At 42.5% G+C, this 15041-nt stretch overlaps 1 protein-coding gene across 1 annotated transcript in view; it reads right to left on the bottom strand.

Moving 5' to 3' along the window:
• Positions 1 to 365: 365 nt before the first annotated feature.
• Positions 366 to 15041, bottom strand: part of ULK2 (unc-51 like autophagy activating kinase 2) — a 37010-nt gene continuing 22334 nt past the window's right edge. The window contains exons 16-28 of the mRNA XM_063402760.1: positions 13066 to 13203; positions 11912 to 12057; positions 11616 to 11696; positions 8678 to 8964; positions 8371 to 8564; positions 7630 to 7739; positions 6680 to 6832; positions 5885 to 6093; positions 4493 to 4671; positions 3508 to 3626; positions 2985 to 3142; positions 2324 to 2459; positions 366 to 2238 (exon numbers count right to left, since the gene is read on the bottom strand). Of these exons, the coding sequence (XP_063258830.1) occupies positions 2171 to 2238; positions 2324 to 2459; positions 2985 to 3142; positions 3508 to 3626; positions 4493 to 4671; positions 5885 to 6093; positions 6680 to 6832; positions 7630 to 7739; positions 8371 to 8564; positions 8678 to 8964; positions 11616 to 11696; positions 11912 to 12057; positions 13066 to 13203 (1978 nt within the window). The 3' untranslated portion in view covers positions 366 to 2170. The remainder of the gene's footprint in view (positions 2239 to 2323; positions 2460 to 2984; positions 3143 to 3507; positions 3627 to 4492; positions 4672 to 5884; positions 6094 to 6679; positions 6833 to 7629; positions 7740 to 8370; positions 8565 to 8677; positions 8965 to 11615; positions 11697 to 11911; positions 12058 to 13065; positions 13204 to 15041) is intronic.

The following is a 15041-nucleotide window of genomic DNA, read 5'->3' as shown; positions in this document are numbered from 1 at the left end:
TCTGTATATGCTGTTCTGGCAGCCCAGACAGCTCCCCTTTGCTAAAGGCAACAAATAAGCACCTTGTTGAAAGCTCATACAGCTGTTACCCAGGATCCTACTTTGCATTTTTATTTTCCAATCCAAGTTAAAAAAAAAAAAAAAAAAAGAAAAAAAAAGAAGGAGCAGGGTAAATTGTCTTCCTAAAGCCAGGGAAAAACAAACTCAGGGACACTTTGTGCCAGAACTATGCAGAGATAATGAACTCAAGGATGCTGCTGGCAGCTCCAGCTGCTGAGGGGAACTTTCAGCAACTTCTTTACCCAGGCAAGCAGAGATCTTTTTCCTAATTTAACACCTCTGGTCACAGAGACACAGAAACTCAGTTGTACCATAGAAACACTTCTAGTGTCAGTATTTATTTTTACCTTAATATACATTTATACAGGCCATAATAAAAAGGCTATTACGCAACAGTTCAGTGAGTTATTACCTAGTTCCAAGAATAATGCATGCAATTACAAAGGAGAGGTAGAAACACCGTATTAAAGACCTAAAAATACAAACATTATATAAACAAACACTTTCAAATTAACTGTTGGAATTTCATACCGATAAATAAGGTAAAAAGTACATTACTCTGTCAAAGTAAAGGAAACACATGGTTATCCCAACACTGAAACAATATTTTGATGTGTAAGCCCTGTACAACTTTGTCAAATAGTTCAGACCACTGTGTTTAAGAGGATTAAAATGATTTTGTCCTGGAGAATGGTTTATTCAAGTATTCAAGCAGTTGAGTAACAAAAAAAAGTCCCAAAAATAAAGTATAGGAACCATTTCCAGAGAAGCTGATCTGCCTAAATACTTTGCAAATCGCTGTCCTGATGATCTCATGGGATGCTTGAAATGACAATGCCTATAAGGCTAAATGAAGCTTCCCACCTCTCCCCCAAAATGCACACAAAATAATCCTGATTTTCCACACACTCTATATGTAGAGATCCTACATCATTTTATCAGCATCTCAAACCACAACATTATTTTCTGGTTTGTTGTTTGTTTTTTTTTCATCTTTTTTTTTTTTTGCATGGTTCCTTGCAGAACCTTTCAATTTACAGTATTTATTGTAATACTGCCCAAGAAACAAACTACAGAGAACTGTCATTACACCCCTAAAGACTGCAGGCATTAATGCACATATTGCATGCACAACAAAAGATGCAACCAAATCTATAGAAAAAGCAAACAACCAGCAACTCAACATTGCTATTACTGAGAAAGTCCAGAGCAGTAGTTACTCAAGTATTAGACAAATAGGTATAAAATGGAAAGGTTCACATGAATACAAGTTTTTACACAGTTTGTTTGAAAGTCTTCTAGAAGCTACATTTGAAATTCTGAAAAGAATTTTATGTACACTGAAATGAAATTCAGCCAAGTCCATTGTGCCTTCTTTCTCTAGATTTTTTTTTTAATACAGTTCTTCAAAAATGAATATACAGTTGCTTTAGTAAATTAGTGCAAAACAAAATATTTTGGAAGAAGATCATCAAATTGTATCCACATCAGCTGAAACCCCCTGGGGATTTTTGCACAGATGGAGAGAATTTCTTCCATCCCCACTTTTCCCCCGGGGTAAGAGCGTGTTTGCCATCCCTTCATATGACAACCTGAGCCATGTGTACAACAGGTGAGCTCCCAGACAAGGCAGCTGAGCCCCAAAAAGCTTCCAGCAGCACTTGCACATGGTTAGGGTTTCCTAAATTCACTCAGCCACGTTTTACTGAACAGCTTAAAAACTCTTGAGGGAATCTTCTGAGGGAAATGTCTGTTTTTGTACCTGATGCAGAAGGATCCGCTCTCTAAAAACCTCACGAGGATAAAACAACAAACCCTGATCATTCAAGTTCCAAGCACACGTACAAGGATCAGTTTGAAATGTGAAGAGAGATTCTTTTAAATTCTGTTGCTAGGAAGGAAAAGGAGCTGCTGGATCGGTAAGGCAAGTGTACTTTTGGAATTTCTCCTCTTTGAATAATGCTGCTGTTTCTTTGGTAGTCACCACAGAAATGTAAGAATCATCTTCCACATGGGGCAGAACAAGGACAACAATGAAGCTGTAGTGAAAAAAGTGCAGTATCACTGATGTGGTCCCTTATGTTCACACCATCTGGTCCTCAGGATATTCCTACTGCTCATACACAGCCACTGTGCTGTAGCAGAGTGCAGAAAGCCTTCGCTCGATGCTGGATTTATCTGCAGAGAGAGGCACAAGGTGATGACCAGAGTCATTTTACAACCTGTTAATTCCATGTAATTTCCATTATTCAGCTGCACTTACACTTGTGTACGTTCTCGATGTCTGCAGGGTCCTGCAGGATTTTGGTCAGTCCCTCCAGCAGCAGGGCTGCCTTGTGGTATCGATATGTGATGTCCTCGGTCTGCTGGAACATCTCATCCAGAGCTGCCGACTGCACCTGAAATCAGTCAGGACCTTCAGTCTCACTAACTCCCTCAGGCAAGCAGCCAAAGGAAAAATGCAGAATTAATCACCTAAAAGTGTCATTAAGAAACTGTTTTTCAGCTTTGATTTAGCTGATGTGTTGTAACTAAGACAACAAAATGAAGGTGGAACTAGATGATCTTTAACATCCCTTCTAAACCATTCTGTGATTCTGAGAGGACACAGCACCTGTGCTGTGGTAACTGAGAATATTCTGCACAAAAAATCTGCACTTTTGATATGAATAAATATGCTCATTTTTACACCTGCATTCCCTTGTAAAGAAACAAATTAATTGTGCACAACACCACCATTATCAGGGTTAAGCACAACATTTGCCAGAATTTTTTGTGTGACACAAGAATTCCCTCTCATCACTAAAAAGCAGTTAACTTTCCTTTGTGGTCACTGAAAATATCAATTCTATTTTCTGGTTATGTAGAAGGGATCTGTGAGGGAAGGCAGCAATTCCTATAGTTCAGGAAGAGGAAGGACTTACCATTTCCACAGCACAGCTGTAAATGAGTTTCTCTGCAGTTACACTGTTGATTTCATCAATGAACCTTTGCTTGTCCGAAAAGAAACGATTCAACTTTTCTGTCAGTTTTTTGCACATTCCAATACAGAATTTGTATCTCTCATTGAGGCTTTTCACAACTGGGAGAAAGGTAAGAAGAAATTTTAAAAAAACCAACAAAAAACAACCAAACAAAACCCAAATAACAACTTAGCCTGAGTTCAGGTTTGCAAAGTAAACTTGTTTAAATTTGTCCTTTTAGTGTTTATTTACTCTACCACTTCAATGACTTGAGTATCTATCAAATAATTTCCATTTCAAGTTAATGAATACCCATTTCCTAACTGTTTCTGGCTGTTTACTATCAGAATTGTGCAATTATACATATCTACAGTTCTCCTGCAGAGAAGAAAAAACAAAACAAATGTTGCAACCTGAACTTTCTGAGTGATGTGTCAGCAAAGAAAATTCACAAACAAAGCAAATTAGATGATGTTGAATTTACCTTGCTTCACAGCAGTGGATGGGTTCAGTTTACCAGATTTAACCTGTGCTTTGGCAAGATGCAGAGAAGATGCCAATAACTGGGCAGCTTTCATGTACAACACCAGCTGCTCCACTTGTCTAGGGAGAAGAGGAGAAAAAAACGTAATTTATGCATCAAAATACCTTTTTTGAATGCACTCAAGCCAGGGGCAGACACCACTTTTTCATCACAACACCCCACAGGATGCAGCAAGAGCAGAAAAGGAAGACAGATGTTTAAAATGCAGCTCCACCCCTGCCCTCCCTTCCCTTCACAAACACTCTGTCATGGCATAAGGGGACATCTGCTCATTTAGGAACTGCAGCAGCACACACAAACTGCTCTGAATGCAGATATTTGAAAAAGGAGCACTTCTTTGTGGGGACTCTCTGCCCGAGGTCAACGTCTCACCACAAGTGACTGGGTGTACTTTTCATTTCCTATCCCCCTGGAATTCTCAGTTGTGAAAAGCAAACACTTTACAGGGGTTTTCTGTTGGGTTTTTATTGCTTCAGGAAGAAGGCAGGAAGTAGAACTGCCCTTTCCCACCACTTCAAATTTCTCCTATTTCTCGTTGCTTTTGATTTGGTATTAGGGCTGATTGAGTGTTTTTTCCAGTGTAACTAAATTTGGACACTTTTTCTCCCCTCCCAACCTCCACCTCAGAGCTTCAGTCAACAGGAAGGGATGAGGGCTCAGATGTGCCAGAAGCTGGTACACAAGTTTCCATCCTCAGAAATGCACTGCTGCACCTCAAGCCTGAACTCAAACACTTTCCTCAGAAAAGTGGCAAACCAGAAAAAAAACTTGTCTTTGCTCTTTGATCTGTTTTCAGCTGTTAAAAAAATAATTCCTATAAAGATTCCCTACAGGAAAACAACCACTCCCAGCAAAAAGGGGCAGAGTCCAATACATTTTTGATGTGTTGGATCTTCCCTAACTCCCTGTTTGACTGCATACTCACCCCCACTCTTTGCTGAGCTGGCTGATCTGATCCACCACGATGCTCTCCTGGATCTGGTACAGTGACACAGCAGAAGTGCACAGCTCTGGGTTCCCTCCCCTCACTGCTGTCAGATCCAGAACACACTCTGTAAATGTCAGCATCATGTTTAGGTGACGCAGTGTGTCTGTGTGCTCTCTCTGCCAGAGGGAAAGATGACAGCAATTTAACCACTCTAAGCCATCAGCCACACTTAAAACTCTTGTTAATCATTGAAAGATTTCTTGGTATGTCAGTTCTGTGCAGGAATCACATTGTGGTAGAGGCAGCATTAGGGATGACACAACCAAATGGGCCCCAACAGATCTGAACTTGTTCTCTTCTTTGTTAATGAATTCAAGATATTGTAGCTTATAGTTAAGAGTCTTTCAACAATGCCAAAGGAATTGGTACATGGAGTTCTGTGTTGAAACCTGAGGAACTACAGGAATCACAAGTGGGATAAATTACTTATTATCATTGACACAAAAGTATGCTTGGCACTTGTGTGAGGAGCCAGGAGGAACATTTGGCTTTTATTATGTAATAGACTTAATACCTACAAAAGAACTGATCTGCCTCACTCTAATTCACACTTGATTCTGGAATTAAATTGTGTTAAAAGGTGGCTGCTACCAAAGTTTACACTTTAGACTAAAAACTTCAACTGGAGTGAACAACTCATTCTGCTCTGTCAGTAAAACACACAGTACACATGCGGAGTTTCTCCTCAAAAAGAAGCCTTCAAAACTAATCAAACATGTCTGAGCAATGTTTGTAATATTTTCATTAATAATACAGGTGCAAATACATTTTAAACTCTGTCTGTGGGAAGAATACAGTGTACTGGTAAGCGTTCATGTTAAAAGAGATATTCAGTAGGGACCCAAAAACTTCCCATCAAGATGTGAATGAGAAACCAGAACAGCAATCTGTCTTGAGAAATGTACACTCCAAGAATAGCATTCTGGTGAAAGACCATCCCAATTTGTGTTTTTAAAGTGTCACTCCCCCACACATTTAAAAAAATATAGGACAGTCTTCCCACAGGCAGGATTGAACATCATTCCCTGAGTGTGAGGAAGCAAGGAAATGCCCAGAGGGGCTGGGTAACTCAGCACCCATTGGCATTGAACAGAGGCAGTCATGTTCCTTTGGTTACCTATTCAAACATTCAAAATGAAATGCCAGCAATAACTGCTAAAGAGAAACTGGCAACTACTGATACAGCAATATTTTCAAGATCTTAAACCAAAACACCAACACGTGAGACAGCGCAGAGGAAACTACAAAGCACACGGAGCAATCCTGCTTTTACCACACCTCTTTCAGCAACATCACACATTAGAAAACATGAAATGATTGTTTCTGTACCTCCATTAGAGTTTCCTCAGGCAATTCAGGAGCTTCAAAAGTGATAAAGCCCTCAAGGCTGGGAGGGGAAGTACCATAAGGGATGTACTTCAGGCTCGGAGCAGCCTCGGCCCCCGGAGGAGAGGAGCCCATATAAATGCCAGGAGGAGAGCCCATATAAACACGGCCACTGGTGGAGCACAGAGAGCCTCCAGAACTGTTTGATCCCACTACAAGAAAAATAACACACATTCAGTCTGGTTCAGCACTGGGTGACAGCAGGTGACACACGAGGAGCCAGCACAGAGTCCCCCATGGCCTCTCCTCACATGGCTGTGCAGAGAGAGCAAAGGCTGTGCTGTAACAGTGACAACTCCTAACACGTTCTGGGACTCACAGTGACAAGGTTGTGCTGTGGTTCACACTGCTCACCTGAAGCCCTTAACCTTGAGGTCTTTGACAGCACAGCTGACTCTTGCCAAAATGCAGGCAGCTCCCACCCTTGGTGTGCTGCTTCTGGGACAATGCACAGCAGCAGGCAAAAATCAGATTTCTGACTTTTCCTCTCCACCTCTGCCATAGAGATCACACTCCCAGTGAGGGAGTAAAGCTGTGCACACAGGAGGTAACTCACTGCTGGACTGTAAATCTGTGCCTCTCACCCTTTTTAGGAAGGAAAAGGCAGAAACCATCTGCTATTAATCCCTATTTCCAGAGCACTTTTACTGTAGGCCCCGTGCAAGGCAGCAAGATAAAAGTGACAAGCCCAAGTGCTGCCTTTGAGAAATGCCCTCACAACTGCCAGGAGAGCCTTACCTGAGGTGGTTCTGGTTCTGAGGACCATGTGGGTGCAGGTGGGAGGGGTGGCACTGCTTGGAGGGGACCCCACAGTGAACATGACAGCCCGAGAACTCGCCCCACTTCCCATGGATGGGGTTGCCATTGCAATTCCATAGGCCCCTGCTGGAGCTGGGAGAGAATATTTCAGCAAGTTAGTCCCTGTTCCATGTAATCACAGCAAGAAGTAATTATATGCAGCAAATTGGAGCACTGCAACACAACGTGCTTTGATGCAGATCCAAGCCCTGGATTAGTTAGAGGTTCTCTCAGGAAATAAAAGAAGCTGAGTGGACAGTCTTGGTGAGACAAAAACAGTCAAGGCGCAGCTTAACATATCTTTTTACTTTCAATATCCCAAAAAAGAGCAACAGAGACTCCCTGAGAGCCTGAAGATGTCAGTTTTGCAGCAAAATAAAAATTCTAAAGGCAGATCATGACAGGTCTGGAGGCTAAAGCCCAGCTCTGTCTGCAGAACTCCTTCCACCTGCTCAGAAGGGAGAACTTCTGGTGGCAAGGGACAAGCTCAGGGAGGAGGAGAAAAAAACCCAACCAAACACCCAGAATTACATAAATTTGCTTTCACATGAAGTTAAGGTGGAATTAGAAAATGAAAAGCCACAAATGCTAAATTAAAAATAAAACCCAAACCAGAAAATCCCAAACCCTTCCAGCCAGCATAGGCAGTCAAGATATTTCTGTGCTTAGCACAGAAATAAGTATTTTCCTGTCTTGGTTATTTTTAAAGCTATGTGAAAAAAATGGAACAGATCCCCTTAAACATTAAAAAAAAAGCCTTCTGTGCTGAGGCTAAAAATTGTCAGAACCAATTCCTGAAGCTGGAGGCAGAACTGTGATCCAGCTGGCATTCCATAAAAACCCAAAAAAGGCACAGGGAAACAGCGTGGATGTATCCCTGTGATCCTTACCTGTATCCATTGGCCTCTCTGTGTTGAGACTGTCTGTGCTGCCTTGGTATAACTGGCCTCCAAGGTTGGTCTTGACCTGTTGATCTGACAGCTTCCCAGTACTAACAGACCTGGACAGGAAAACACATGAATTCCCAAAGAAAAAAAAGTTATTCAGGAATAACATCCATCTTGCAACTAAGGATAACTAAGATTCTTGGCATTTACCAAGAAATTTTTCAACAAAAATAAAGTATTGAAATCTTGCTTGTTATCATGGATCTTCTAAAACAGAGCAAACCAGAAAAATAGAGAGACCTTTTCTCTTGAAAAATTTATGTTGCAGATTTTGTCACAGAGATTTTCAAGCAAAAACTGAACAGGCTTTACAGAGGCAATGAAATTCCAGATTCAGCTAATCAAAACAAAAGGGAACTTAGACAGCAACACAAAGTGCTCCAGGAAGTCTCTGCTATATTTATAGCCAGTACAAAATGTTTCTGTTGCACACACCAAACCTCAGCATCCCCTCACAGCTTTTTCACCCTCTGAGAATTTCTGTATGCAGTTCTGCTGCCCAGCTGCCTCCCCTAGGGATGCAAAATTTCTCCTAAAGCCAATGGGACAGCTCCAAGTTATCATTTAAACAGAGGGCTTTGGGGAAATAACTCTTATAAACACCTCACCTACTCAAAGATGCCCGTCCTCTTTCAAAATTAGGCCTGAAATTTGAAGAAATGTTCTGTTCCTGGCAGTGCCTACCTGCCAAAGGTGGTTTTGCTGTGCTGTTCTCCTGCCTGTTTGTCAGCTGCCTGGCTGGAGTGGAAGTGTGTGAAGTCCCTTGGGTCAGTGATATCTTTAGGCTGCAGCGGGGTTTCAGCCAAGCCCTGGCGGTTTGCCAGGGCCAGCAAGTTGGAGGACGCTTGAGTTTTAGGTATTTTGAAAGGAGCTGTTGCCTTTAAGAATCAAGAGCAAGAACACACACACACACAAAAAAAATCAAAGTTAGAACCCCAAAATATTCTTGTTTTCAGGCACTGTGTTAGCGAGAATTGCAAATTTAACCAACCTTAGTGGGAGAGCCGATGATTGTTGGCAGTGGGGTTTTGAAGAGCCAGTCTGAGCTCCTGGGTGAGGATCCCATGTGCTTGGTGGGGGATGTTCCCAGGCTACCTGGCCTGCTTGGCTGTGGAGAATGACTGTATCCATACCCAGCATAGGATGGGCAAACTGGGTCTGAATGCTGCTTTCTGAGCTTCTGCTTGTTTTGGTAGATATCTGTGAGAGTAGGAGCACTCTGCAACCTGGCTCCCATCAAAAGTGACTGTGGAGACTGAGATGGTGGTACAGGAGAACCTGTGGAGATGACAAATAAGGTAAAATTCCACTTGCAGTGCTTGCAAAGGGTATTGATGAAGCCCAAAATTCCAGAGAACAACATTAAACCGCAAATATTGAGATGTGTTTGATCATTAGCTGACTAGATAGCAAGGAGAATGGATTTAGCCTGTGGATTATTTGAACTATTGCTACACCACACTGGTGAGACCTCCAAGCTGCCAAATAGGCACAATTTCAGGCTGACAGCTGTCCTGGCAGCTGCAGTACATCTGGCAACCTGCACCAAGACAAATAAAGTGGTTGGATTCAGCAGGAATGGCACAACCAGCATTGAAATTCCAAGGCCTGGGATGATATTCTTGCAAACAAGAGCGTGAATGCGACATCGCATGTTAACGACTTGTTTTGTGTGTAATGACTTCATCTGCAGACACAAAGGCAGCTCGTGCTCCTGCAAAAAAACTTGGTACTAAAAAGAACCAAATTATTCAGATGGAACAGTTTGGGGACATTACTTTGAGCAGTCATTTACTTTTTAGTCTGTCAGACTGAATCTTTTTTTCAAAAGCTGACAGACGAAGTCCACACTTAGGTACGAGGGCAGTTTCTCCTAAAGCAAATGGGAGAGCTCCAAGTTATTTAAACAGAGGGCTTTGGGGAAATAACTCTTATAAAAACACCTCACCTACCCAAAGATGCCCCTTCTCTTTCAAAATTAGGCCTGAAATTTGAGGAAATGTTCTGTTCCTGGTGTATGTTTTTATGTCTCATGATAGGGAACTGTGCAAAGTTACAAACACTACATCAGACTTCAGATTTATGGTCACAGAGAAATGCCTGTCTGTAACCTCCAAGAACTGACACTGAAGTGAGTTACAGTCATGTTTAAAAAAAGGGGGAGGGAAACTGAACCATAAAACCAGAGAAGGTTTTTAAAAGCTGGCCACAACAATCTTCTGAAAGAGGCTTCACTTCATAAATGTCTGCTGAAAAAAACCACCCCAAACTTCTTGCAGTTTGCTCAGCAAAGTGCCCAGCAGTTACAACACATCTTTCAGCCTTCTTAAGCCCACGTTCTTGCTAGTTGGATTTTGAATATGAGCTACTTCATCTTGATTTCATTCCACTCCATTAGGCAGTATGTTTCAGGACAGCCTGTCTGCCTGCAGCTCCAGCAGAGGGATCAAATCTTTCTCATTAATTTCCCAGCCAAGAACTTGCTTGCCTGAAATCCCTCTGCTTGTCTGTCTTACAGCACTGGGAAGTCTTCACCTGTCCTTTCAGAACCAGTCTGAAATCTCACTGGTTACTGTTCCAGTGTTGTTGCCACCCCAGGGAAGGTTTCTGAATTAAAAGTGTGTCCTCTGCTGCCACTGGCAGCAGGAACAGCTCAATTAGTTCAGAAGCTGCATTACGAAAGACATCTCAGTCCTTAGAAAAATCTCAGCTCAGATGACCTCACCTCACCCAAAGCAAAAAACTGCTTCCCGTGCCCATTTAAATGCTGAGAAACAGACTCGCTGCAATTTGTGGTATTGTACAAACAGAAACACCACTGCAGTCACTTCAAATTAAGAAGTGAAACCAAGGAGGAAAAGAATGCAGAAAACATATGAAGAAATAAAACATTAAAAACTGCCAGCCAAAAAAACAGTGCTGTGGTGCAAGTTAGTTTGATACTGGAAAAAGGCACTAAACAGCCTGACAAAACCCTACCCAAAGAAAAGTTGCAACAAGAAAAGCAAACACAGTGCTTTGTATTCTCTTCACACACACCCCTTTTCACTTTTTAAGAGACCATTTCATATCTAAGGATTCATTCATTCCTTTTTTTGAGCCAGCCAATGGCACAGCAATTATAAAGGTAATTTTTGAGACACATCATGCAACTTATTTCATATGGATCAAACCATTCCCAGATGTGGCTACTCCAAGAACTGAAGGCTCTGATGGTTTTGGACAAGTGTAAAATAGGAGAAAAACTCACAATGAAGTTTCAATAACACATCTTATGAAGTCAAAATAAGAAGTATAACCAATATTTTAGCTAGAGAAGAAAATGCACCCTAAATGTGCACAGAGGAAGAACAAGTTGCTGAATTGCACATTTTTACACCAAATCCTTCTGGCATTACAGTGCAATTCCACCTGTAACAGCCTCAGAACATCTTCAAGTCCTATTTCTTCCTGATCTTTTTTTTTCCCTGCTGGCATGCCATAGTAATTTTTGACTTGCAAAGCTTGCTGACTGCTTAGCAACAGTAACATCAGATGCAGCCGATTTCCCAAGGGAATGACGAAAACGTGTTGCACGCTGTGCACTGGCAGCTCTGCCTCCCTTTTCTGAGAACTGGCATGACAGAGCTGGTCTATCAAAACCAGATTCTCAGAAGCATGTTACTACCATTCATTATAAACCAGCCCTGGCTCAAGACAGGCTTCAGCAGAGTTGTTGTTCCATCCTAACTTATTTTAGTTGCTGTCTTATTGTGCAGGGAATTAGTTATGGGTAAAGGTGTCACCCAGGCCATAAATGGGTTGTTTCCACAAGAACTCAGTGTCTCCTATTAACCCCTTCTAACATGTGTTTGCTCTCCTACCCCTTCACAAAATGCTCTAGAAGCTCTATCAAAATAATGCTGATTGCATTGTCCAAAGTCACTCACCTGAGAAGTTTCTACTCCTTGATTCATGTCCTTGGAGTTGTCCACAACAACAGTGCCCAAGCTGCTCAGGTATGGTTCCAACTATGCAAACAAAACCAAAATGCAGATTTACACTTTATACTTCACTTAAAAAGATAAAGCAAGTGGAAACTTAGTTTACTTCTGTGAGCCATTTCACAGCAGTTATTTCTGCACTGGGCAGGCTGTGGTTTAAGATTAATTTCAAGCAGGAATTAAAGCTGTGAATGACTGCTCCAGATAAAGCTTTCCTAATTGCCAAGCATTTGTGTGCTTACCTAGTGGTGAAGGAGAATATGGTCTGGAGGATCCTGTGGACAGCCTGCGCCCAACGCCCTGGGCAGGGTCGGCTGGCACGGGGGAGCACGAGCCCATCTTCATGAACCCCATGGGGCTGGTGTTGGAGCGCCTCACAACCCCGCCTCTGCCAAGGGAAAAGCATGTTCACACTCCCTGTGCTCACTGTTCCTTCAGAAAAACTTCAGAATCCCCCTGAGGAGTCTGAGCAGTTAAAGGAAATACTGGTGTTCCAAGAGAAAGCTAAGAATTTAAGCAAAGCTTTCCATACTGACAATAATCAAGATTTAATTTCCTTCGTTACCACAGACTTTTAAACTTTGAATGCTGTAATAGTCTGTTAAATGGAGAACATTAAAACAGACTTCCCCTAGTGCACCCTAATCTTCAAAAAACTTGATCACCATTTTTTTAAATTTCACAATCAAGTATTGCTGTAAATGCCCATTTTTTAGTCAGCAAAGATTCTGACAAACTTTTCATAATGGGTCTGGAATACAGATCAGATAACTGAAAAGAGATTATTTAAGGGAAAATCATTTCCCTGAATGTAGCAACTTTAATCAAATCAGGGACCCTGGAAAAAATGTGCAAGAAACCCTGGGTTTTGTTTTTGTAAATATCTCCAGAGTTCTGAGTAGTCTATTTATGAGTCTTTGACCTTCACCAGCCTGATCTTGTAGACCACAAGGCAGAGAATGCCTGGCTCACTAGAGCTTTGTAATGAGACAAGCTGGTTAATTAGCATGCCAGAAATTGTTTCCTTGATATTCTACAGAACAAAGCATTCATCTCATCACTACATGTGTGAAAACAAAACACAACTTATTACTGACATTTCAGTTCATGATGTAATGCCATGCAATACACAAAGAGCAGTAAAAAAAGGCAAGACTTCATCTTTTTACCTTCTTGGGTTGCATTTGGAGTGAAAGAACAAGCTCATTTTGTTTTCATTAAATATTTCAAGTGCCCATCCAACAATCTTGAGATTGTGAAGGGCTTTTATTTGTTATCACTGAAACGTCTCTTTAGCGTGGAAAGAAAAATGACACCAGCAAGAAAGCAGGGACATCTGTGAGGGTACAAACACCAAGCAGACCCAAGAGAAAGGAGTTAAAAAGGCCAGGCTCACCTGGGTGATCCGTGGGGGTTTGACACGGGGCTGGCAGTGGAGGAGAGGTTCTGCTCTATGCGCTGGTAGTTCCGCAGCTGGGTGGGAACCGGGATCGGCGCCGTCTCGCTGCGGGGGGACACGGAGGGCTGACAGTGCCTGAAGGTGGAAGGTGTGGAGACAGGAGATGGAGACAGGAGGTGAATACAGGTAGGCAGGTCTCACTCTCTCAGAGCTGTACTGTGGGAATTTGGAGATAATCTAGGAAACAGGCAAATAAATTTCTTCTGTGCTCCCTGGGTGCGCTGTGATCTCGGCTTGTCCCAGCCCAATACTGCACAGGGAAGGATCAGGAACTGTTCAGGATTCGTCGCCTTCCCTGCACTGGCTGGGATCACACGGAGCTGGGAGTCAGCCCTTGGTCACACATCACTGAGATCTCCAGATCCCTCTGACTCCCTGCCAAGCCGCCTGCTGTGTTTACCACACTTGAAAATAGCGTTCTAGGAAAACCCAGGGACAGGAAGTTCAGAGCAGGGCTGGAATGTGGACAAAAGCCACCGAAGCACAGGCAGAGATATCCCCAGAGACACTGTGAACTTGCAGGAGGAAAACATGTTATGTAATGCAATAACCAACCCCTGACAGGAGCAGCCAAACCACACACCTGAACATTAATCCACAGATTCCAACTGCAGATTGCCCAAGTTCAGCTGCAGTGTCGCTGACCTGCCTCGCCTCAGTGGGGCTCCTGATAAGGGACTCAAACCACTGCATGTAATCAGTAACCAACACTTTTAAAGGAAAACAGAATCCAACGGAAAGAATTTCAAACAAATGGGCTGTTAGGAAGATAATAGTTTTATTATCTGGTCCTTTATTGACCATGTCTTTAAAGAAAGATTACAAATTCTTAGAAGAAACACGAAAAAAGGTTCTCTAGAAGATAGGCTGTTACAAGATTCACTGCCTGGCTCCAGCTGAACAGAAATCTGGGGTTTTTTAATGTAATCGTCCTGTTCTCTTTGCTACCACTTAGAGTGAAATATTACTTCCTAATAGGCACAGAACTTCCTTAGCAAAAGAAAGTAAATTTGTCCCGCTGTTGCCACCCAGTTTCTGAATCCCACAGAGTAATTTGGAAGTTGGCTGTGGGCACACAATCAGCAGAAAGCCTGAAAACTTCCAGGCAAGGAGAAGGACTCCCAAGTGGAAACCACAGGAAGGCTGTGGGCAGCCTGCCATGACTACACAGCACACTCAGGGAGCACAGGGAGCCTCTCCCCAGGAGAGGGAAGCAGATGTTATTTAAACTGTGGCAGTGACACTCAGGAGACCATGAAAGGCACTTCAATTTTAAAGAACTCAGCAGGGAAAATGCCTTTCCTGCTCTCACACAGCCCTGCAGGTGAGTCCAGGCAAGCTCTTGGGCAGGAGGCAGCAGTGCTGTGTGAGGGGTGCAGCCCCATCAGGGCTCCCCAGCTCAGGCCCTGAGCTCTGGTCAGGCATCCTCCAGTCTGGTGTGGTTTGTTACCAGTCACAGGAAATGCAATACAGATGTGTGCAGAGATACATGCAAATCTTGTTTCTCTGAGATCCAGAGGATAAAACTGGTTACAAACCACAGGAGAGTGAACCACCTCAACCTAATCTGCCCATTCTGGCTTGAGATTGTGAAGATACACAACACAAAGCAGTGTAACTATAGGCACAATTAATTCCATTTCATCAGCTAATCAGAAAGATTCACTGCTTCACAGGGCATAACCTTTTGTAAAACACCAGAAACTAAAAGAAACAACCCACAAATAATGAAAGAATATTTGTCAGGAAATAAAAAACCAAACCCCAAAACCAGCATCTTGTAAAATACCAGACTCACACTCTGCTTTCTTCAGACCATGCCCCAAATGCAGTTACTGAATTAACTCAGCCAGCAATTAAATCAAACTATTACAGCACAGAGTGTGAACAGTAGGCACCTGTTTCTAACCACA

Source organism: Prinia subflava, chromosome 8 (assembly GCF_021018805.1).
Source record: "Prinia subflava isolate CZ2003 ecotype Zambia chromosome 8, Cam_Psub_1.2, whole genome shotgun sequence".
Classification (NCBI taxonomy): domain Eukaryota; kingdom Metazoa; phylum Chordata; class Aves; order Passeriformes; family Cisticolidae; genus Prinia; species Prinia subflava.
This window is presented reverse-complemented; position numbering and strand designations above follow the sequence as displayed.